Here is a 25265-nt window from a genome sequence, read left to right on the forward strand (position 1 = left end):
AATTAGGAATTCAGTAGTTCAGCACTTCAGCTCATTTTTTTATTTCGCTGAAAGTAGAACTAATGGGAAAATTTAAAAACAAAATACAATAAAAACAATTAGACTGAAGTTCATATATTGTTATTCAAATGTCAAATTAATTTGCAATAAGAAAATGGGATCAAGATTTGTGTATTTAGCAACAAGTAACCTTGTTATTATTATTTCACCAACCAATTATACAATAAAGTGGCCAAGAAGAACCCAATTTTTATTGCTATTTCCCTGTACCTATTTCAGACATGACATGAGTGATGAAGAAAATACCAATGATCACCTGTCTATTATTTAAATAAATCAAATATCGTGTAATTAATATAAATAGAGTATTACGTATATATATATCAAGTAGTGGAGTATTAGATTTCCTATTGAAATGCCATGTCGGCATGTCCTAAGTCCCCTCTTGCGGAAAAAAAACACTAAACGTGTCGATTAGTATGCGATTAGATGCCGGATTAGAGTTTAAAGCATCTTTTGCAGGCATTTCATGATAAATAAATAGTTCAGGTACGAATCACTACGCCACAATTTAATCACTAAAGTGGAGTTGGCAGTAGAGTAAATTTTTACCATAAATAGAAATGATTCAAGTGTATTGAGACACCCTAAAGTGGAATATGGGTTTAATATCTTGGGACAGAGGGAGTATTATTTATGACCCTATTAAACAATATAATGTGAGGATTCCAACACATGTGAACGTGCAAAACACGATTTATTTTCAAATTCAAAATACAATTTATTTTTTCTAATTTATTAAAACAATCAATAGAACCTTGAGCCACTAATACCCGACCTAAACCACAACTCTAATACCACTATATAAGGATCCAACGATGGTCAATCGATCAAACCCTGAGTCACATATGTCCGAGTTAAACCAAAACTCTAATTCCACTAGGAGGGTCCAGCGATGCTCACTGCCTACCCAAACACACTTTAATAATATATCGTCTATTTTAAACCAAGTCTTTATAATTTTATATTTGGTACACTTTCCAAAGGGCCTCGTATTAATAGAGCTGCACTCCAACATTCAACATATACTAATCAAAATGACTTTATATCCTGTCATACAGTAACCCACATCAAATTTTTGTTTGATAGGTACAAAACATTCAAATTTCAAGCCAAATAGTCACAATTCATAATATACACAACACTAAAAGCAACAAATTTGTGTAGCATTAAAAGCATATTTTTAACCCAAAAACCAAAAATAAGAAAACATAAGCAACGAAATAACAAGCACCTTAGTCACTAACCTCATCTACTAGAGATAAATAGTTTCATAATGACATCCAAATCGAATGAGAACATCCAAACAAACAATCACAAAACACACATCAAAGTATCCACCAACCAATAATTAAAACATCTAATGCAAAATAGCTATATAGAGATTTCATCGTTGAAAATAACATAGCATTCATTTAATCCCTCGATGTTACAAATTATAAATGTAAACATTAATATAAATTAAGATTTTAACGTTAACTTATTTTCTCAATATACCAATTAAAATTGAATCGTATTTACCTCAAATTGTCAACTAATTATACCATTATAAGAAGCAATGTTACAATTTCAACTTTGTCACTAGGTAATGTCCCCGTGATGGGGTTTAAACCCTAGTTCAATTGCACACACAACACACACTAAATTACACCCCACCAACAATGCCACTTTCAAAGATCCTCCCCCATTTAGGCCATTCGATTGTAAGCTTTAGCCAAACGCCAAAATTGGAAACTCCCATAGTTTTATATATATGTCCACTTTCAAATAATATTTTGGCGACACATCATAGTTGAAGATGAAATAATCAGATTCCCTCATTAGACGGCAATTGATTAATTTTGTGACCCATTCATTTGCATTGTCCCTTTGTGAGGCAGAATCAACGCCATTTATGCGAATAGGTATCGATATTCATCATTATTCCTTGCACTAGTTTGATTGTTAAACATATTTTATTTGTTGAATTACATCATCCCATTAACTTGCCATAAACGAATACATGTTGAGGACTTTATATAAGATAAAAGGGTCTCTAATATCGTTATGACCGATTTATTTATTTTGCGGATACCAATAAGAATTTTCAAATTGGTAGAGGGATTCATTGAATTGATCAAGATATCAAATCATTTTACGTAGAATTTAGAGTGAACTGCAAATTTAGTATCTAGCGAATAAAGGGTGTATAATTGTGATACTTCATAAAAACAAATTACTCCATTAATGTTTTTGGACTAATGTTTAAATTTATTTAAGGTACAAAGTACTTTTTAAAAATCTTTTGGAAATATTTATTTTCTATTTTACCCTTTCAGTCGCAAGGGCAAATTTTATCATCTCTTTTCTCTAAAAGAGGTATATTAGATTTTTATTTTATTTAAAAACACATGTTAAAGAGGTTAGAAATGATTAAAATAAATTTGGTCAAATCTATCTTGGGGTTTGGAAGGAATAAAATGGAAAAGAAAGTATTAAAATTTGAAAAAGTATTTTAAATGAAGAAATAAAGTAGAATAGGTGATAAAATAGTGAAATTAATATTTCTATTTTTAGAATAAGTTATATTCTTTTAAATCAATGCTGGTGATCATTATAAAGAATTCGTAGTCAACTTGATTTAAATTCGATAAAATATGAATTTTGTAATTTTCTTCAAAATAGTAAATTCAATTTTGATATAATTACATATTCATGATGAGGCATTCAAGTAGGTGATGATTGTAGTAGTATAAGGTCTAATTGATTTTGATGACCCACGTACTAAGCCTATTGTAATTCATCGATTGCCTAGTGCTTGTCCGGTCAATCATGGAGTAATAAGGTTACCAAAAATATTTTTTAAAATATTTTGGTTATTATTATTTTCCATCATAATTATGACAAACCAAGAAAGTAATGTAAAGTGGGGGCATAAATACAGTTCGACTATATTAAATGTGGGGATCTAGTTACCAACGAGTAATTTATAATTTTCAACTTGTCATGTATTGAATCCACGTCATCTTAAACTTCTCTAAGGCATAGTACTATTTTCTTCTTCTTCTTGGAAGCCAAGTAAATTACAAAATCTTGCTCTTTAACACTCATGTCGAATATATTATATGATGGCCTAGGTCTATGGCACCATCCTTAAAATTTATAAGGTGAAAAATCTAATGACAAAGATATTTAAAAAAAAAGTGTGTAAAGATAATTGACTCAGTTGGTACGATACTCGCCTTCAAGTAGGACAAGTTAGCTCGACTTTAGCATGTATAATTCAATTTAGATATTTATTTATGTTTGAACACTAGTACAAATTTAGACTTTAAATCAGTTTATGAGCTTTTAAAAGCCCTTATTTCATTATTGCATGTAAAACCCAAAACAAGTAAAATATAATTAAATAATTATAACCCAAAACAACTAAAATATCAAAACCTCAAAACTAATTTCCCTCATTAATTGCTAGAGCTCTGTCCTCCAACAAGGAAGAAAGTGCGAAGCATAATTGGCCCACCCATTTTTTCTATTTTATTAATGACAATAATAGTAATATCATAATTTGGTGACAGCGATACGCACAACTATAATACTTCAGCCATATAAACGGTCTTATTTTTTCATTAATTTCCCCCACTAAAATTAGTCTCATTTTTATTTACAATTTTTTTTAATGTTACTTATTTATTTTTCTCTCATATTTTATTTCAATTTTATCAATTGCACCTTAAAATATGTGTATCCATAAATATGACTATTTTTTTTAATGAAATGAGTATTAGAGTTGGGGAAAGAAAAATATTTGATTACGAGCTAGACACGGGCCTTAGTAGCGAGCCGAAATTAAATGTGTTTTGGTAACCAAAATCCTAATTAAAAAGTTGGTGAGATACAAGATAATTGGGCAAATAATTGAACGTCTGCGCCAATGGAGAGAACCATGCATCAATGGAGAGGTCCCTTTTGGGAACTTGATTTTCTATCCTGCCTCAGTTTTCAAGTAGATAAGATCATAAGACTAGAAACACGTCCGGGCTTTGGCTAGCAAAAAAAACAGCCTATTCCAAGATTAATTCAATCACCTCGAATTAATCATAATTAGAAATTAAATACACATTTAAATGACTTATAAATTTATCATGAATAAACGACTACTATATTGCTTTTTCACAAGTTATTGGATTTAATTATCATATCATTGCTCTGAGGTAGTGAGCTTTTCACTACTTAAAACTTCGACAGGTAAATGGCAAGCATCTAAAAATGAAAATAGGATGAATTTCTACACCGTTACACGTACACTAGTCACTACAGGTGCCTTCGACTAAGATGCTTTAAATATCTATCGTTTTTTTAGTTTTTAACTTTAACTGGTATCAACATGACATGTAAGATCCCTCGCATCTATTTTATCAACAAATACCAAAAAAAATAATGATTTGACTTTTTTTTACGTAACATCACAAAAATGATCGTATTTGATCACACTTTTAATTTGTGTGATAAACTCAAGTCAAGTTTAAATGAATAATATTTTATTGGTGGATATTTCAAATTACATAGTACTATAGGCTATGAGATCGTAAATTTTGTATAAATAGGCACATATTCCACTCCAAACTTCACTCAAATCATAAGCCACTTCAAAAAATGAAAGCAATATCCTGCCACCTCCTTCCCATCAAACCCCCCACATCCACCCCCCTTCCGCGGCTGCTGCCACCGCCAACACACAACACCCCCTCCACCACCACCACCACCACCACCACCCGCGCCATCTCCATCACCGCCCCATCCATCCCGGCCCCCGACACCAATGCCTCCGACGACGCCGTCTCCGCCTTCTGGGACTACCAGTTCCTCTTCGTGTCGCAGCGCGCCGAGACCGCGGACCCCGTCCCCCTCCGCCTGGTCGACGGCGCGCTGCCGCACGGATTCCCCTCCGGCACCTACTACCTCACCGGGCCCGGCCTCTTCTCCGACGACCACGGCTCCACCGTCCACCCCCTCGACGGCCACGGCTACCTCCGCTCCTTCCGCATCGACGCCGCCGCCGGGAGGGTCGACTTCGCCGCCAGGTACGTCGAGACCGAAGCCCAGACCGAGGAGCGCGACCGCCACACGGGAGAGTGGCGGTTCACGCACCGCGGCCCGTTCTCCGTCCTCAAGGGGGCGAAGATGGTCGGGAACACCAAGGTGATGAAGAACGTCGCCAACACGAGCGTCTTGCGGTGGGGAGGCCGCCTCTTCTGCCTGTGGGAGGGCGGCGATCCCTACGAGATCGAGCCGCGGAGTTTGGAGACTGTCGGGAGGTTTGATCTTGCCGCCGAGAGGACGGATGATGCCGGCGATGATGATGGTACGGTCAGGGCGAAGTTGTTGGACGTTGCTGCTCGGGTTTTGAAGCCTTTACTATACGGTGAGGATCGGATTTTTTTTACTGTTTATAGCACTAATTGAACACTTTTGTAGTAATGTTTTATTTAATTTTGTTATGCATGTAAGGTGTAAAATTATGTGCACTAATGTGTGTGGGAATCAATGGTGCAGGGGTGTTCAAGATGCCTCCCAGGAGATTGTTGTCTCATTACAAAATTGATGACAAGAGAAATAGATTATTAATAATGTCATGCAATGCCGAAGATATGCTACTTCCACGTAGCAACTTCACTATTTTCGGTAAGTTTTTGTGATTTTCTCTTTATAACCGCGTAATGATGAGAAATACAAGAATTTTGCATTAAAATCATCTATAGATAGACCTTTATACTTTAGAGTTATTGGTTCTTAAAATCGTAAATTTTTGACTAAATTATGATATTTTTAGTGAATTTTAAATTGGTCTAAAATATTATTTACGTCGGCTACCCACGTATATTTAGTTTTTGCCGAAAATATTTTATTTTGGGTTGGTTTGATAAATTACAAACAGAATGTAAAGTTTGTAATATTTTAGAAGTTTATGAGAAATATCAGAATTTTACATTTACAAATGGATTCTAATTATTTTTTAAAAAAATTCTTTAATCTATTTCCTTTTCCTATACATATTATAAGTTGTTTCATTGCAGCTTTGTGAGTCACATGTATTATAGATAGACTGCAAATTTTGAAATGAAATAGTAGATGTTTTTATTGTTACTTGTCTACTTCGGTTTCCTAATTGATACAATCGAGGACTACGCTGATTAGTGGTTATTTGTTGGTAATATTCAAGAATGATAATATTGGTTGTTTTAATTGTTTGTAATTTTCAAGAATGACAATATTGGGGTTTTGTCGGAGAAAACGAGATTCAACATGTTAGCCAGGTGATTTAGGTGAAAACAACAGATCCAATTAATTATGTATTTAAGATGGATACATATTCCGAAATTATGCCATGTTGAAGTATTATTATCCTTTTTTGTTTTATATGCATTATAGATAGTCCAATCTCTAGCGTTCATTTTTTGAGGATAGGTAATTCAATTTCATTTTATGGTTTATTTTTTCAGAATATGACTCCAATTTTAAGCTGCTGCAAAGCCAAGAATTCAACATCCCTGATCACTTGATGATCCATGACTGGGCCTTTACAGATTCTCATTACATATTGTTTGGAAACAGGATCAAGTTGGATATTGCTGGTATGCCTTTTTTCCTTTATTTATGAAAACATTAGGTTTGAACTACTTCCTAAATTGACATATACATACACTCAATTCGATTCTTAGTGAGAAATGATTTGTACCAAAAATTAACATCTATAGAGGAATCATGTATATGTCACCTCGTATTATATTTCAAAAAGTGTCGCAATCGTCCTAAATTGCACATAAAATGACAAATAGCAAACATAGTACTTACATGGAATCATACTAAAAGAATCATTCTATAAAGACAAATTAATCATTATTAATAATTCTATAAAAATACACTCCAAAGTCCAAACTAATATTCTATGGACATCAACTTGGTTATTTTAAAATAATTATATGTTTATATAATTTATACTTATTATGAATGTAGGTTCAATGACAGCATTATGTGGATTTTCTCCAATGATATCGGCATTATCGGTAAATCCAAGCAAGACAACTTGTCCAATTTATTTACTTCCAAGATTTGAAGACACTAAATCTAGGGATTGGAGAGTTCCAATTGAAGCACCTTCACAAATGTGGGTTCTTCACACTGGAAATGCATTTGAAGAGAAATATGAAAATGGAGATCTTCATATTCAGATCCAAGCTAGTACTTGTTCCTACCAATGGTTCAATTTCCAGAAAATGTTTGGTAATTTTCCTAATTTACAATTAAATCAATAACATGTAGTACTATATGTATTTATTTGGGTGCTGAAATTTTTGTTTTATTTACTAATGTGTCACAGGATATGATTGGCAGACTGGTAAATTGGACCCTTCCATGATGAACTTGAAACGAGGCCAAGAAACTTTGCTACCTCACTTAGTCAATGTAAGTACTATTTATTTTGACTTTTGAAATGGATTAAAATTGTGAAATGAATAATGTGTAAATTCTAAATCTATAATAATTGATGCAGGTTAGTATAAAATTGGACGTGGATGGGAATTGCCAAGATTGCAGTGTAGATAACCTGGCTGAGTGGAGCAAACCGACGGATTTTCCGGTGATAAATCAGGAATTTTCCGGCGGCCGAAACACTTACGTCTATGCAGCTTCCTCCTCCGGCTCGCGCCAAGCCTTGCCGCATTTCCCGTTCGACACAGTGGTGAAGATGAACACGGCCACCAAAGCCACCCAAACTTGGTCTACCGGCCGCCGTAGATTCATCGGAGAGCCGGTATTCATACCGAAAGACAGCGGTGGTGGTGAAGACGACGGCTTTCTTCTCGTAGTCGAGGTGAGTTATTGATTTATTTATATATTTATTTATAGTGAAATGACTCAAATATTTTACTTATTTGTGTGTATTGAATTTTTTATCAACTAAATTGACTAAATTGTGTTTCATCGTTTGTGCAGTATGCGGTATCTACACAAAGATGTTATCTTGTGATTTTGGACCCTAAACTTATTGGCAAAAGGAATGCTCTAGTGGCAAGGTTTGAAGTCCCAAGGCATTTGAATTTTCCTCTTGGATTTCACGGATTCTGGGCTCCTACGTCCCCATCGGAGCGCCACGTGTCATCCCCTACAAGGAATCTAGAATTTTCTCATGAATGTATTGGAGCGACCTAATTGTAATATGGTAAATGAAAAATAGGTGCAAATTATGACGGAGATGCTAGAGTAGTAAAATGGTCATATTTAGAACTTTGTTTATGAACATTGGTTTAGTGAATGTTATGTTCGTTTTCTCTGTAGTCAATGTTATATGAAATGATATCTTTATTTAAAATATGTGCATTAAAAAATATATGCATTTAAAATGTTGCTAGAATTAATTCACAATTGTTAAAGTAAGTGACACAAAGAGTAGGATAGTTAATGTATTGTTAGTGGATAATGTGACTCATATTATTTTTGGTGTTTAATGTCGGACGGACGGAAATTGCAAAATTGTTGTAAATAAGTTGATGTATAAGTGTAATTTATAAATAAGTTGATGTATATGCGTAATAAATTGAAGATAACTTTTCATACAAGGAAATGCCTATACATATTTTGAACAAAATTATGGAAATACAGGCATTTACAACTTAATGTGTGATGGATGGAAATTGCAAAATAGGACTTTTATTGTGAGACGAAGAAATATAATGTATCGAATAAAAGTTATCTGTATCATTTGCTATTAAAAATACTCATTAATGTGCAGTAATTAATTCTCCAAATTTAAGTGATTTAACATGAACTTCATCTCACCAGACTAATAATCATAACCAGGCTATCAAACATGATCTTTTAATAAAATACTTGTACTAGTTATTAGCTCATCAATTGTTAAAGGACCTCTTGTGTAATTCGGAAGGTGTAATTGATTCCGAGTACACCTTCATTCCTAGCACTTGCAAGGTGCTCGAAACAATTCCTAGCACAACTTGCCTGCTCGATAATATTTCCTAGCTCTTGGAAGGTGCTTGGAAAATTCCTAGCACAAATTATCTGTGCTCGAATTATTTCCTAGCACTTGGAAGGTGCTCGGAAAAACCATGATTTTTTTTCAAAACCAGATCTAGATCTGGCTTCTTCCATTTTACTTCTTCCATTTTCTCTCCAGCTCGTTTCTTCAGGTTATCCTACATATTTTCAATCTCACCTTGTTATTTCTTCGAATCATAGTAGTCTCTTTGCCCGTTGCCATCTCGCCTCATTATCTTTTTGTTATCTAAAGGTATAATTTATATTTATTAGTTACTCTCTCTAACTTCTACGTTAAATAATCTAAAATATTGTTATATCTGTTTTAATATATATTAATTTATGTTATAGGATAGTAAAATGGATAAGTTACTAATATATAATGAACTTACCTATGAAAATAATAGATTAGCTAACTTAAGAATTTTAATAACTTGAAATAATATTTTTACTCAAGTAATGTTTTGATGATCAAGTGTAATTTTTATTTGCTAATTATTCTCTCTAAACTTTTTGTTAATTTATTGAAAGTATTATTTTTTTTCTTTTGATTTCATACTACAGGATAGTGAAATAGATAAAATTCTTGGACGAGAATGGATGTATGAGAGAAAGCATCCCACCGGAGAATTCAATCGTGACTTTATCGACGGGTTAGATATGTTTATGAATTTTGCTATGTCATTTCCCTCTAAAATGGATGGTTCGAAAATTAGATGTCCATGTAAACATTGTGATAATAGCAAATTTTTTTCTACTGATACGGTGAAAGAGCACCTTGTGAGAAGGGGGTTTACTCCAAATTACTATGATTGGAGATTTCATTTCGATGTGGAAGCGTCATCCAGTTCAATACCGGCTGAACCTATGCATTTCGATCCATCATCGGATCCATACCAACATATGGTACACAATGCATGAGGACAGACAGCCATTCACGAGCCTTATCATTTCCAGGCGCAACATTCCGAACAATATGACCCGCCTACTTACATGCCAGAATCCCCCACTAATGAGTCGCAACAATTCTATAATTTATTAGAAGCGTCTCAGGCCGATTTGTGGGCGGGTTGTGATTATCCTGAGCTGTCAACAAATGCTCGACTGATGACTATGAAGTCTGAACATCGAATGTCTCAATGAGCTATTGACGAATTGTGCCAATTTATGGAGGAGCGCCTGCCGAAACCAAACCGTATGCCTAGTAGCTTCTATAAGTGCAAAAAAAACAAATGCAGGCCTTAGATATGCCGGTTCTTAAGATAGATTGTTGCAAGAGAGGGTGCATGATCTACTGAAGGGAAGATGAGAACTGAACTGAATGGTGCTCAATTGTTGGACTTTCATGTTCTTGATAACCCAAATGGTGCTCAATTTTGTTTGAAAAAAATAGTTTTTGTTTGAAAATGACAATAATGTTTGGCGATATATGTGATGTCAAAATTACTATATTATTTTTCCTTCCTACATGGCTACTGAAAAGTACTAATCACATGCTTCTTTCTGTATTGTCTTCATGATTTTTTTGTAGCACTGATTCCATAAAACGAGCATCTCAGATCTTAAGTCAGATTCCTTGAAAAGCAACTGGTGCATATAGTCAGTCAGGTAACATATGGAGAATGAGAGAGGGAGGATAGATGATTTTGAATATTAAACTCAAACTCAAACATATTAATGTTTATGTTTCTTCAAGAATAGGGTGCCATAAATCATGAGTTTGTTAAATATGGTTATATATGATGGTGGACAATGTTTATTGAATTTAAATTCATTTCTACTTGTCTGAGGTTGTTATAACAGCTCTGAATTTAAAGTCAATTCTACTTGGCTATTGTAGTTATTTAATTCTAGAAATGAGAGGGTCATCATTGGGACGCTCAACTACACACTCCAATGACTTACCACCACTTGGTACTTTAGAGTTATTGGATGAGAACAGTGAAGGAGAACATTCACCCGGTGATAGCATTGAAAGTGGGGCAAGGGCAAGTACTAATAATGCAAAAAAGTCAAAAAAAGATGGATATAAGAGGGACGCAAGAGGGCGCATATATGTACACCTTAGAGGTGATAAGTACGTGCTCGCATAATTTTATGCACTCAATATATTATTTGAAGCTACTAATTGTATATTAATTTGCAGATTGTGTCCGACTGGTGTAGTGGCCAACATATGCAATAAGGCTTTTAAGCACATAGTTGACCCGGGAGCATACAGCCAAGCAACGCTTTCGGATGAATATATTGAACATTATTGGAAAGAATTTGAGGTCAAATTGTGCATTTTATATTTATAACTCAATTATCATATATTATTTAATACTTTATTATTTTGCTGAAAGATGCCAACTGTGAAGCTTATGATCAGGTGGAATGCAAGAAAGCTGTTCACAGTCAATGCAAAGCTAGATACGGCGATATCATGGGTTATAAGAAAAAGACAATGAAGAAACCGGCCTACTTCACGGATGACCAGTGGACGAAATGCACCGATGCCTGGAATCTTCCTGAGAATATCACGGTTTCTGAGAGGTGCTCGAATAATTGAAGGCAGGGGCGGGAGAAAGCCTTTGGAACACATTGTAATGGCTGTATTCCATTTGAAGAGACCGTTGAGAAAATGGTAAAATTTATATTTTTCTAGTTTAATTTTTACTTTTTAGTTATTTTTAAAATCCTTTTTAATGTTGTTTGCAGACTGAGGAAAACAACGGGATAATACCTCCATTTGTAGATGTCTTTGGTAAGACCCACACGTTCAAAACAAAAGATTCACAAGGGATGGTTTCGCAAAACGCCACTCGGATTAATGTAAGTTTCATTCTCATATTCTACTTACTTGGTGAGCCTCCTGATTAGCTCGTTTCTATTTGATAGTAACTGTGTCATTTCTGGTAATGGTTCAATGGGGAACTTAAGATTTGATCGAATTTGCAATTTGAATGGTTTTTTAGATATCTTATTGTTATTGTTGACCCTTCTCCTTGAGTTATAGGTTACACAACACAGTATACTATACTACACTAAATTAATTCCCCTCTCCACTTTGCTGTATGAAGTGTACATATGAGATTATTCATTGCCTGTCACATTAAAAGGTCATGATAACCTTGCCATATCTCACAGCGAATCCATACATGAATCATGAAAACTCCTGATGTGTATATAGAAACTGCAATGTTTAAATACACCAAAGTTACTGCTTATTTTCTATGTTGCTGCTTATTTACTGCTGCTTAAATCCATACATGAATTGCTGCTTATTTTCTATGTTGCATTTACTAGTTACTTGGTCTGGATTGTCTATACTCTGTAATTTGTATAATTCTCAAAGTTCAATGTTTTAATACAGAATTGCTGCAACATCTGCAATTCTGAGTGTACATGAAATTTGACTGTTGCCTCTGCCCTAAAATTCTGATTTGACTATTGTCTTGCTGAGCATTTTCAAACTTTAGATTACTTATGATTATACATGAAGCATAATCCAATTAGTTAGTCCACCATCTGTTGTTGCCTCTTGTTCAATCAACATGATAACATGCTGCATTGCACTATTGAAGAGAAAGTTGTGAAACAGTTTGTTTGTTCGCGTGCTTGTGATAGTATCTAATTTGTGTTTGCTTGTTGGAAGAATGATATTATGAGAAGGGCCGAAGAATTAAGAGCCGAAGGGATAGACAATCCAGATAAAGATGCCATCTTCTTGGAGCTTCATGGTAAGGTGAAGAAGAGAAAGCAGATTCCCGGTGCAGGAAGTGTAACAAAATTATACTTCCCGTCAGCTACTTCAACATATGCATCTGGACATTCGATAGGCAGCGACCCTAGGAAGATGGACGAGCTCTACGAGCAACGACTTCAAGAAGAACGGGAGCGAATGGAAGCCCAAATGGAAGCCCGGATGGAAGAGAGAGTTAGAAAGATAGAAGAAGCGTCGGAGAAGAAAATGGAATTGATGAAGGAAGTCGGAGAAGAAAATTGAATTGATGAAGGAAGAGTTTGAGAAGAAAATGGAATTGATGAAGGAAGAGATGCAAGAACACCTTCAGACTTTATTTACTGAAAAATTGAAAAATTTGGGTAAACTATAGATATAACTTGAGCATTTTGACTCATGATATTGTGAAACTCTTTAATTCGTGTCTGTGAAACAATTTTATTCTCATCAATCCATTGGGTATTTTAGTTTGATATATTATTCTTACTTTTAGTTTAATGCTATTTTGATTTCATTGAATTAACAATTTAAAATGAAGCTATAATAATAATAATAATAATAATAATAATAATAATAATAATAATAATAATAATAATAATAATAATATAATAATAATAATAATAATAATAATAATAATAATAATAATAATAATAATAATAATAATAATAATAATAATAATAATAATAATAATAATAAAATCAAACAATCCGAGGACATGAGTGCTCGGACAATTACATGGCAGAAGTATCCCTTTCCTAGCACAAGCTAAGATGTGCTAGGATTCTCGAATGGCAATACTTCCGAGCACACGCTAGTGTCAAAATATACAAGGGAAGAAATCATGTCAAGAAATCAAGGGAGGAAATCAGGGAATATCACCTAATTGATATGGTGATTGATATGATAATATGTAATTTAGAATAGATTGATTTATTCCTCACTTAGCCGTATTCTTCCTCTATAAAAGAAGAATACTTGTACACAAATTTCTATACTGAAATAAGAGAAAAATAGCAATCTTCTTCTCTGCATACAATGTTTAGCCCTTCTTGCTCTACCTCTCTCGATTACCATCGTTAAGATGGTATCAGAGTAGGTGTGAGACTCAGAAAAAAATTCATCACCGTCCCGGGCATACCTTTCCCGACCTTTGTTAACCTACAAAAACCAACAAATATGTCAGATTCCGACGAGCCCAAAAATGAATCCACAGAAACCACCCAAATATCAAACACAGCTTTTCCTGCACAGATTGTTGCACAACTTATAGAACTCTTAAGGCTAGGCTTCAGCCAACCACCAAAAACACCATCAATACCAACTCCACAACCAACCCAAACATCAACCCAATCCACTGCCCAGCCGGAATCATTTGGGGAAATTCACCTCTCGGCCAAATTGGATGGAGATAATTACTCCTTCTGGGCAAATTTAATGGAAAGGGCGATTGGAGGGAAGGGCCTAACTTCTCACATCTCTGGAGTTTCAAGCCCTCCCTCAACCGATGACCCAAATTATCCAAGATGGCAGCAAAGGGATCACTGCTGCTTCAACTGGATCATCAACAACATCGGTGCCAACTTGATGAGCGAGGTATCTCAGTATGCGACAGCCCGAGACCTATGGGAGGGACTAGCTATCACATACGGGAGTGGCGTCGATCCCTTCCAAGTCAGTGACCTACACAGACAGGCATATGGAATAAAGCAAGGAAATATGTCATTAGAGGCTCTCTGGACCAAATTCCAGGACCTCTGGATCTCAATTGATGCAAAGGATCCAAATCCTATGGATACTCCTAGTACAATTGAGAAATACAATAGAAACACACAAAGTCATAGACTATACCAATTTTTATGGGCATTGGATGAAAAATATGATACAGTGAAGAGAGAACTATTGAATAAAGATCCCTTACCAGCTGTAAGGGAGGCTTACGGGATTATCAGAAGAGAATCGGCGAACGAGAAGGTCATGAAGACCAGTGAGCCGAAGGAGTCCGGAGTCGGAATTGGTCTCGGGGCTTTTGACCGTAATCGTCCAGCAACCAACCCACCGCATCGCCTTCCGGCCAACCGAAAAGGAGACGACGACAAGAGCAAACTTTCTTGTAGTCACTGTGGCGGAAAGAAGCATACCCGAGAGACATGCTTCTTGATTCACGGATATCCGGAGTGGTGGGAGGAGATGAAGAAGGCACGCCAGCAACGGAGTCGCGGCGAAGGACGGGCGGCGATAGCCACTGTAGTCGGAGACCGAGCTACCCACGTCGATTTCACGACGGGCAGCAATGGTGCTCCAAACCCAAATATCGTTCGAGATGAGGACAAGGCAGTGGCAACAGTGGCTAGGGTGTGGAGCTCCGGAACGGAGGCGACAGGAGGCGAGGCGGCTAGGGCTGAGAGCTCGGAGAAGGCGGCGGCCCAAAATGAAATGACTAGAGTTTGGGCGAAAGGTAAAGGGGGATTCAATTTGAATCCCTCTAATATTCTGGATTCCAATTTTTTACCCCATTTTATTAATAATTCCAATCATGATTATTTATTGCCTTTTGGTCCCTCGAGTTCTGTTATATGCTTAGAAGAACCTCACATTCTCAACTCATCCATACCCTGTCACAATTCCTTCAAGGCCTTAGCTAATTCATCAACCTCCGAGATTGGGGAACGAGATCATGATTGGATTTTTGACTGTGGGGCGACAGATACTATGTCTTTCGACCGATCTGGTTTTTTAAATATCACAGAATCCAGAAAATCCTTTGTTCAAACAACCAATGGGGAATTAGCGCCGGTCCAAGGGTCCGACACCGTTAATATCTCTTCTACACTTCGCTTGTCCAATTGCCTCTATGTCCCGTCATTATCTCATAAATTGCTATCAGTGAGCCACGCAACTCGGGAACTCAATTGTAAATTACTGATGCAACCTCACTTATGTTTATTACAGGATACCCGGATGGGGATGACAGTTGGGCGTGGCACTGAGCGGCGCGGGCTGTATTATGTAGATGAGGTGACTCAACAAAGTACTGCATTGTTATCTCATGGGCTGACTGAAAGACAAGCCTGGCTTTGGCATCGCCGGTTAGGGCACCCATCTATAGGATATATGCGTATGATTTTTCCTAAGATTAATTCATTTTTTGCTATGAACTGTGAGACTTGTTTTTTGGCCAAGAGCCACAGACATCCATTTCCTTCAAATAATACTCGAGTGGACACTCCTTTTTCTTTATTTCATTCTGATGTTTGGGGTCCTGCACCCGTTACCGGGGGTTTGGGTATTCGTTATTTCTTGTTGTTTGTAGATGATTATTCACGTATGACTTGGGTTTATTTTTTAAAAACAAAATCAGATGTTTTTGAAAACTTTATTCAATTTTATACACTTATACAAACTCAATATAAAAAAACCATCCAAATCCTTAGATCTGATAATGGGGGGGAGTTTGTTAACTCTGCAATGCAGAACTTCTTTCGGGAAAAAGGGTTAGTCCATCAGACCACTTGTCCACATACACCTGAACAGAATGGGGTAGCTGAGAGGAAAAATAGATATATCCTAGAAATAACACGAGCTTTTCTCATCGAACCAAAAATCCCTAAATCCTTCTGGCCCGAAGTCATTGCCACTTCTGTCTACCTCATTAATCGTCTTCCAACCAAAATCCTCAACTTCAAAACTCCTCTCGAAATCCTAGCTACACAAACATCAATACCATCATCTCTTACCTTGGAACCCAAAGTGTTTGGATGTACAGCTTTTGTTCATATTCCAAAACAAGAACGATCCAAGTTCACCATGCGCCATTAAGTGCGTCTTCTTGGGATATGGGAAAAGTCAGAAAGGGTATAGGTGCTATGACCCAAAAACCAGAACCTTATACACTACCATGAATTGTGATTTCGTTGAAGGAGAATATTTTTACAACCAATCCGAGAGTCAGGGGGAGATCTAATTAGACAAACCAACAGATGACTCGCTTGATTGGTTGCCTTCCTATACACCAAACCACACTTCGAGCCTAAGGGAAATCAACTCAGGGGGAGAAGCCTGTCGGGACTCTTGTGAGGAAAATCAACTGCCTAGTCCAAGCCCAAGCCCGACCACTAAAGTCGATACTCCTGAACAGAATGATGATAACAACGAGACACCAATTCCTACTATACAGAACGAGGCGCTCAGTGACATTCAACATCTGCCAGACCCGCTCTTGGATCCTGAGGTAACAGGTTCTGATAGTATTCCTCAAGATAGTATGATTATTGTAACTAATATAAGGCAGGAAGAGGAGATTATCCGAAACAGTGAAGAAAGAGGAAATGACGGAGATACCGGACAGTACTTACTGCCCTTAAGGAGTTCACGAGGGATTCCTCCAAAAAGATACTCCCCAGATTGGAAGGGAAGAAAAACCAGATACTCAGTTGTTAACATGGGCCAAGAGCAACTGTCAGAGATGGCTCGAGCATTCGAGACTGCACTCTATGAAGAGGAGGACATACCTCAATCAGTCCAGGAGGCAATGCGTCACAAACATTGGAGAGCAGCCATGAAGAAAGAGATGGATGCACTCATGAAGAATCAAACATGGGAGAAATGTTTGTTACCAGAAGGGAAGAAACCCGTGGGGTGTCGTTGGGTATTCACTATCAAAAGGCGAGCAGATGGTTCAATCGAGAGATATAAGGCAAGATTGGTGGCTAAAGGATACACTCAAGTGTATGGGGTTGATTATGCAGAGACCTTCTCTCCAGTAGCAAAATTGAACACAGTCAGAACTCTACTATCGGTAGCAGCGAGTAAAGATTGGCCGCTCTACCAATTCGATGTTACGAACGCATTTCTTCATGGAGAGCTTGAAAAGAATAAGGAAGTATATATGGAGGTTCCACCAGGATATGCGGGAGAATTTGGAAATGGAGAAGTATGTCGACTCAGAAAGACCTTGTATGGACTAAAACAATCTCCAAGAGTATGGTTTGGAAGGTTCTGCCAGGCGATGGTTAAATATGGCTTTAAGCAAAGTCATTCTGACCACACACTATTCTTGAAAAGAAGAGAAGGCAAGATGACGTGTCTGATTATCTACGTTGATGATATGATCATTACAGGAGATGATGTGGAAGAGATTGAAGAGCTAAAGCTTAATCTTTTTAAAGAATTCGAAATGAAGGATCTAGGAGCGCTGAAGTATTTTTTGGGAATCGAAGTGCTGAGATCAGACCGAGGAATTTTCCTAAGGCAAAAGAAATATGTGCTAGACTTGTTAGCAGAAACAGGCCTACTAGATTGCAAGCCCGCGGAAACCCCGATGGTAGTCAATCATGGACTAAGGGTATTAGAAGGAGCAAGAGCATCAGACAGAGAGCAATATCAGAGGTTAGTAGGCAAGCTAATCTACCTTTCTCATACAAGGCCTGATATTACATATGCTGTTGGGGTAGTTAGCCAATTTATGCACCAACCTCAAGAAGATCATATGGAAGCCGCTTTGAGAATTGTGAGATATTTGAAAGGAACCACAAGCCATGGAGTATTTCTAGAAAGGAAATAAGACCTTGAGGTCTATGGGTTTACTGATGCTGATTGGGCAAGTAACCCAGTCGACAGACGATCTACTGGAGGGTACTTCACCTTTGTAGGAGGTAACTTAGTCACCTGGAGGAGTAAGAAACAAAAGGTGGTTGCCTTATCAAGTGCAGAAGCCGACTTTCGTGGGATGAAAAGTGGGTTATTGGAAATCATGTGGCTAAGGAGACTTCTAACCGAAATAGGCTTTCCTCCCACGCGGAAGAGGCGACTATTTTGCGATAACAAAGCAGCGATTAGCATCTCTGTCCAACACGACAGGACCAAACATGTGGAAGTGGATCGACACTTCATCAAAGAGAAGCTTGAAGCAGGAGTGATTGAATTTCCATTTGTCAAATCAGAAGAACAACTTGCAGACATACTCACTAAGGCGGTGAATCCCAAGGTGTTCAAGGAAGTGCTTGGCAAGTTAAACATCAGACATACCGTCGTTCAACTTGAGGGGGAGTGTCAAAATATACAAGGGAAGAAATCATGTCAAGAAATCAAGGGAGGAAATCAGGGAATATCACCTAATTGATATGGTGATTGATATGATAATATGTAATTTAGAATAGATTGATTTATTCCTCACTTAGCCGTATTCTTCCTCTATAAAAGAAGAATACTTGTACACAAATTTATATACTGAAATAAGAGAAAAATAGCAATCTTCTCCTCTGCATACAATGTTTAGCCCTTCTTGCTCCACCTCTCTCGATTACCATCGTTAAGAGCTAGTGCTAGGATATGCTGTCAGGTATCATACTTCGAACTTCCGAGCACTTCTGGTGCTTGGAATCTAATAGAAGAGTTGACCAACTTTTCCGAGCACGTTTCGGGTGCTAGGAAAAATCAGCGTTTTGCTCGGACATGCGCTCGGAGAAAATTCCGAGGGAGCGAATTACTAGCACTTAAGGTGCTCGGAAATGTGCTAGGAAACCTCCATTTTTCCTAGCACTTTCGGGGTTTTCCTAGCACTTTCGGTGCTAGGTAAAGGCACCTTTTTTTGTAGTGGTAAAGGCACCTTTTTTTTGTAGTGGTAATAATGCTTTTGTTTTGGTTGGTGAATTCGTAGAACTAAACAATATACTAAAACCCCCCACCCCAACTAAAATGACATAGTTTTCTTTTTAGTCTGTCCTATTTGAGATAACACATTTCTATTATTGATAATATTTTACTTACACTCAATCTTTCAGTGTCCAGTTAACCACATTAACCAACAAGTCTTAAAATTTAATATCGACCAAGAAATGAGTCATCCTAGATGAAACGGAAGACAATAGTACTTTTTTTTGGTGGAATATTACTACTTTTTAATATTCAATTTATTCAGTTTCCCTTTATTTTTTCTACAAAACAATTAATAAAGATAATATTTTCGATCTAATTAATTTGGGTAAATTTGAATGTTTACATTGGGCTTATTTAACAGTCCGTATCTTAGAATGTCATAATTGGATCACAAGATGGGCCTGGTCTCATGGGCCTTAGATAAACCATCAACCAAAATAGGAAATTTTATTGAAGAAATCAAGGTCTTCTTCCTAAAAAAAACTTCAATTTCCCCAAATTTCAAAACCCTGATTTCCCCCTTTGCCAAAACCCTTCTCCGCCATATCTGCGCAGGTCCCACGTCCACCGCAATGGCCGGCACAGGATTCTCATTCTCCTCCTCCTCCGCACCTGCCTTTGGAACCTCATCGCCTGCTTTTGGCGCCGCCACCGGAGCCTCATTTGGCTTTGGCACCGCAACGACCTCCTCCTCCTCCACACCTTCTTTTGGCTTTGCCTCCAACCCTAGCTCCGCCTCCTCGGCAAATACGTTTGGTTTTGGATCGGGAGCAGCGTCGTCTGGCTCATCTCTGTTCGGCGGTTCCTCGCTCTTCGGCTCATCCTCTTCCGCCGCGGCCACTGGCTCCAACATTTTTGGATCAGCTTCTACTGGAGCTCCGGCTTCTGGCGTTTTCGGATTCTCGTCTGCAGGCACAGGCCAAACAGCTAATGCATTTGGTTCTTCGACTCCAACTCCCGCTCCATCAACCCCCACGCCTTCCACATCTCCGTTTGGCGCCCAATCTCCATTTGGATCCCCTGCCCCCGGATCCAACCTTTTCGGGTCGGGTGCTCCAACTCCCAGTCTATTTGGTAATACTTCTTCTTCCGCGAGCAATACCGGCTCTCTTTTTGGGTCAGGGGCTAGTGCAACACCTAATCCTTTTGGATCAACTACGGCCACCAGTGCCCCGGCATTTGGGTCGGGCCTGTCACTGAACTCAGGGCTATTTGGCTCGTCGACATCGGCTCCATCCACTGCCACTGCCGCCCCACAATTTGGGGTAAGTTCCGCGACTGCAGGCATATTTGGATCCTCAACTCCAGCTTCTACCGGTGGCAATCCTCCGTCGTTGTTTGGGGCAAATTCTGGATCATCTCCAAGTCTTTTTGGTTCTTCCACCTCATTTGGATCATCTTCAGCTTCGGCTTCGCCATTGGGTGTGGCAAGTTCAGCTTCCCCTGTTTCTGGCTTTTCATTCCCCAGTTCGGTTGCTTCGACTTCAGCATTCTCCATTTCAAGTTCAGCTGCGTCAGCACCCGGGTTCTCATTCCCCAGTGCTTCATCTTCAGCCTCTGCCGCGCCTGGACTTTCGATTTCCTCATCACCAGCCACGTCTGCTCCTGCATTTTCATTTAATACAGCTTCTAGCACCACTTCTTCTGGCTTTTCGTTTTTGAAGAGTACCGCTAGCACTGCCTCCTCAGCTTCGGCCACAACGTCTGTATCTTCTTCACCTGGTTTTTCATTTGCTTCTGCACCATCTCTTTCGAGTTCTTCAGCCTCGACATCTCTCTTTTCAACTGTCACAACAACTACCGCAACCAGTGCATCAGCTCCAACTGTGTCTTCTGCTAGTTCTGGTTTGACGTTTCCAGCATTGACAGTGCCTGCATCGGGGACGAGTGCATCTGCTCCAACATCAGGGTTTACAGGTTTCGGCACCACTAGTACGCTTGCATCAGGGACCAGTGCATCTGCTACAACTTCAGGATTTACTGGTTTCGGCACCACTAGTACGCCTGCATCAGGGACCAGTGCATCTGCTCCAACTTCAGGATTTACTGGTTTCGGCACCACTAGTACGCCTGCATCATCCTCAGGAAGCGCAAGTTCTTTCTCACTATCTTTGAAAACACCAGCAACCACAGCCTCACAAGCACAGTCAAGCGTTGCACTGCCTTCTTTTGGTGGGTTTTCTTTTCTATTACGACTTTCAGGTTTGCATACTTAGTTGTCTACCTAAAGCTGTTGACTAATTGTGAAATAACTCTATGTGGATATGAAACCGAACTTTATTTAATTGATCCACTATTTTCCTAACTGAAATCAAAGGCCATGACATGCGGGTGTTGTACTACTGTTTAAAATTTAAGTTGATATTCCTATGGTGATGTCTAATCATTCCGATAAGACTAAGTCCTGGGGAGTTCAGATCAGGTGTGATGGAACAAGCTTGTTGATTGCAAAGGTGACTACGCAATAATCTCAAAGAGTATTTCAAACTTCGAAAGAAGCCATAACTGATGGGACATGGTACTCTTCAATGTGTTGATGGCCATGAATCAAATAGGATTCTGTCTGTTTGAATGACTGCACAGCTGCTAAATGCAGATGTTGGTCTGTCATGCAGACACTGTACAGTTTATGCATAAAAATCTTTATATTCCAGTGTATTGGGTCCTAGAATTTCTATCTCTGTTGCTTGTCTCGCATGTTGTAGTAGTAGACATTGGCCGATTTGCTAAATAGCTTGCTTATGCACCTTCAGTATAGCTTATGCACTTCTGGTGCATTTTACCTCTACATCATGAGGTTGGCTGATGTTATGGAAATTTAAAATTGTATGTAGGTGTTACAGCTGCGAGCTCAACAACGGCAGTGAGCTCAAGTACCAGTTCTGCCACTCAAACATCATCTGTTCTCGTTGCAGCTGCCAGTAGCGGGTCTGTACATCTCTCCCTCTTGATCAAGTTCATTTTGGTTTTTCTTTCATTACAAAAAGATTAGCTCAAATTCCTGAGTTGGTGGGTTCTTTGGGGAAATGTTGTTAATTATGTCATTTCTTATCATCTTGAGAGTATTTTGCTAGTTTTTCATGGTTCACTGTGTTGTATTTCAGTACTAGAGTGGAACAGGCTGATACTAGCATTAAATGTGCATCATAAACATTTAAAGCTTGTCTTACTGATTGCTGAGTTGATGAGTTCTAATGCTTGTCCTGTAGGGCTGCTCCAGCCACTAGTACAGCACCAGCATCTACGCCAAAGTTACCATCTGAAATTACTGGGAAAACAGTCGAGGAGGTAGTAATTTTTACCTCTGCTCTGTTTGACCTATCCTATACTGTTTCCACGTCCTTATGTTGTGATCCTAATCCTGTACTTCTTCTCTAATGCTGAGCTGTTGCAGATCATTAAAGAGTGGAATGGGGAACTGCAGGAGCGTACTGGGAAGTTTAGGAAACAAGCTAATGCTATAGCTGAGTGGGATCGCAGGATTCTACAGAATCGTGACATTCTTCTTGGGCTTGAGGTATTCTAATACTTGCGATGGTAAAAGAAACGAGCTGTCTTTATGTTGCTTTGATGGATGCATATCTTGTGCGTGTTTTGACTTTTCTGGTCAATCATATTACTATAACTTAATATGTTTTACAGTTTCTTGTCCTGGAGGATTGTTTTTAGTTGGCTTCAGAAAACTATGGGGATTTGTTGCAACTCCTTCAGCTCCTTGGAAGACTTGTGTTTTTCGTGTTCTCTTTTGTTTTTAAGACTCAAACCTTACTAATCTTTGGGAGGTGTGTCATATAAACTGTGCATAAACATTTTAAGACCATGAATACTTATTTGTCTGCAATGGAAGTGTATAGAAGTTGACTGGGTACTCTTGAATGAATGTATTCCACTTTGAACATAATTTCCTTGTTTTTTGATGCTTGATATTCAAAACTTCATCCTATAGGTTACGCATTGCATTACATCGGTAATTACTTATCAGTGCTATATTTAGTTTGGTGGTTCTCTTGCTAACTGTTGTTCTTAAAATTCATTCAGACTGAAGTTGCAAAGGTAGTTGAAACACAAGGTAGTCTGGAGCGGCAGCTGGAACTAATTGAAACTCACCAAGATGAGGTATCAAATCTATGTTTGTAGTTCTGGAAACGTCATAGTCTGCTTCATGTTATATTCCATCATGATAAGTTTATAGGGTCAAATGGAAATTTATTGAAGGAAAGAATATGGTATTGCATTCAGTTGAACAAATAGGTCAAGCTTCTATCTGTAATTGGATCTTCATTGTAATGTCATTTTCTTATATTTTCAATAATACACTTAGAGCTGGAGATTTTAATTCATAAGAATCATCCGGAAAAGTGTATGTGCCTCAGAATGATTCATTGGGGAGTTTCAGTTCTAATCAAGTCTAACATGCTGCACATAGCCTAAGGTTGATCTTCACCAAGCTTTATCGATAAAATTTTATTTTTCTCATGTGCTTTGTTAGGTTGACAAAGCCCTGCAAAGCATGGAGGAGGAAGCTGAGCGACTGTATAAAGAGGAGCGTGGAATGCTTCTTGATGATGATGCTGCATCTACACGAGATGCAATGTAAGCTCTGATTTTCATATGCTGACTCTGCTTTATAATCCCTTGTGGTGTTCCTATATCTGTTGAGGACATCCAATGGAAGGCTCGGTTTAGTTTGGTTTATCAGTGGTGGCAATCGGTCTGGTTTTTGTAGCTAGCAACTAGCATGGCTCTTTCATCTTCTTTTTGGTTCCTGTTTTCAATCATGTTTTCTCTATTTATGATGTCAGGTATGAGCAGGCTGAACTCATAGAGCGGGGATTGGAGCAGATGACAGAACAGATCAAAACAGTTATAAACAGTCTTAATGCCAGTCAAGTAGGTGCCTTAATTAATTTTATTTTCATTTATATCTTTTGAATAATTAAACAATGATTCTGCATTAGGGTGGAGAGCTTGAGGCAACAGACGGAATGAATCCCCTAGATGTTGTTGTCCGCATATTAAACAATCAACTGAGTTCATTGATGTGGATAGATGAGAAGGTCAGCCTCTTCTTCACTTTGCTTAGCTTGTTTTAGGTTGCTTGTTTTATGCCACTACTGTATTAGACTGTACGTTAACTTGTGTCTTATACTAGGCCGAGGAGTTCTCATCACGTATTCAGAAGCTTGCTAGCCATGGCTCTACTGCTGATCGTGAACTGACTGGCCCTAAGCTGTGGTTGAACTGAGTCGCTGAATGATGTTGAATTTTTCGGAGGTTTTTTCAGTTACATGTGGAGATTCCTATAATCTTTTCTTGTAACAGATAGTTTCAGTTTTACCTGTGTATATTGCAATTTTTTTGAATTCGTGCTTATGACGTGCCTTTTTTTATAGTAAACTTTTTAATACTTTTATGCTGAATCTCTAAGTTTGATGGATCACTAAAATACTATGGTATGAAATTGGAGCAGTGGAGTTTATAACAAATATTTCGCCAGATATTTGTTAATAACCCAATAATAATCCATCCTCTGTTTGGAATATAAGTAGTACTAGTATATTTTAAAAAAGATTTCATTAATTATGCAGTAATTCATATTCGAGATAGATTGTCAATTTCAGTAAAGATCTTTAAAGTCAATGTCTCGTAACTAGTAAAAAGTGCTGTTTTATAGGCGAATAGAATATTCTCACTTGATAATTAACTCGTCACATTAAAATAATTGGGATATAAAGTACACGGTCAATACATAAATATTCGTACTACTACTACTACTACAATTTATTTATGT

General features: G+C 37.8%; 3 protein-coding genes across 3 annotated transcripts; all 3 read left to right on the forward strand.

Annotated features, from left to right (window-relative positions):
* The first annotated feature begins 4688 nt into the window (after positions 1–4688).
* CCD7 (carotenoid cleavage dioxygenase 7) lies at positions 4689–8413 on the forward strand. Its single transcript, XM_048122011.2, has 7 exons — positions 4689–5464; positions 5596–5724; positions 6543–6674; positions 7057–7323; positions 7421–7506; positions 7595–7915; positions 8038–8413. Exons 1-7 carry the CDS (start codon positions 4696–4698, stop codon positions 8251–8253), a joined length of 1920 nt encoding a protein of 639 aa, XP_047977968.2. The 5' UTR covers positions 4689–4695; the 3' UTR covers positions 8254–8413.
* Positions 8414–14254: 5841 nt separating this feature from the next.
* Positions 14255–18938, forward strand: LOC148933140 (uncharacterized). Its single transcript, XM_089063908.1, has 4 exons — positions 14255–15703; positions 15770–15835; positions 16956–18205; positions 18422–18938. Exons 1-4 carry the CDS (start codon positions 14255–14257, stop codon positions 18936–18938), a joined length of 3282 nt encoding a protein of 1093 aa, XP_088920034.1.
* Positions 18939–19953: 1015 nt separating this feature from the next.
* EMB2766 (structural constituent of nuclear pore) lies at positions 19954–24894 on the forward strand. The gene is made up of 9 exons (XM_048125995.2): positions 19954–21646; positions 22309–22402; positions 22684–22762; positions 22869–22991; positions 23513–23590; positions 23964–24067; positions 24277–24364; positions 24433–24531; positions 24627–24894. Exons 1-9 carry the CDS (start codon positions 20047–20049, stop codon positions 24717–24719), a joined length of 2358 nt encoding a protein of 785 aa, XP_047981952.1. The 5' UTR covers positions 19954–20046; the 3' UTR covers positions 24720–24894.
* Positions 24895–25265: the final 371 nt, after the last annotated feature.

The sequence above is a fragment of the Salvia hispanica genome, chromosome 1 (assembly GCF_029641045.1).
Source record: "Salvia hispanica isolate PSC_SH4W2 chromosome 1, Shi_PSC_v1, whole genome shotgun sequence".
Lineage (NCBI taxonomy): Eukaryota > Viridiplantae > Streptophyta > Magnoliopsida > Lamiales > Lamiaceae > Salvia > Salvia hispanica.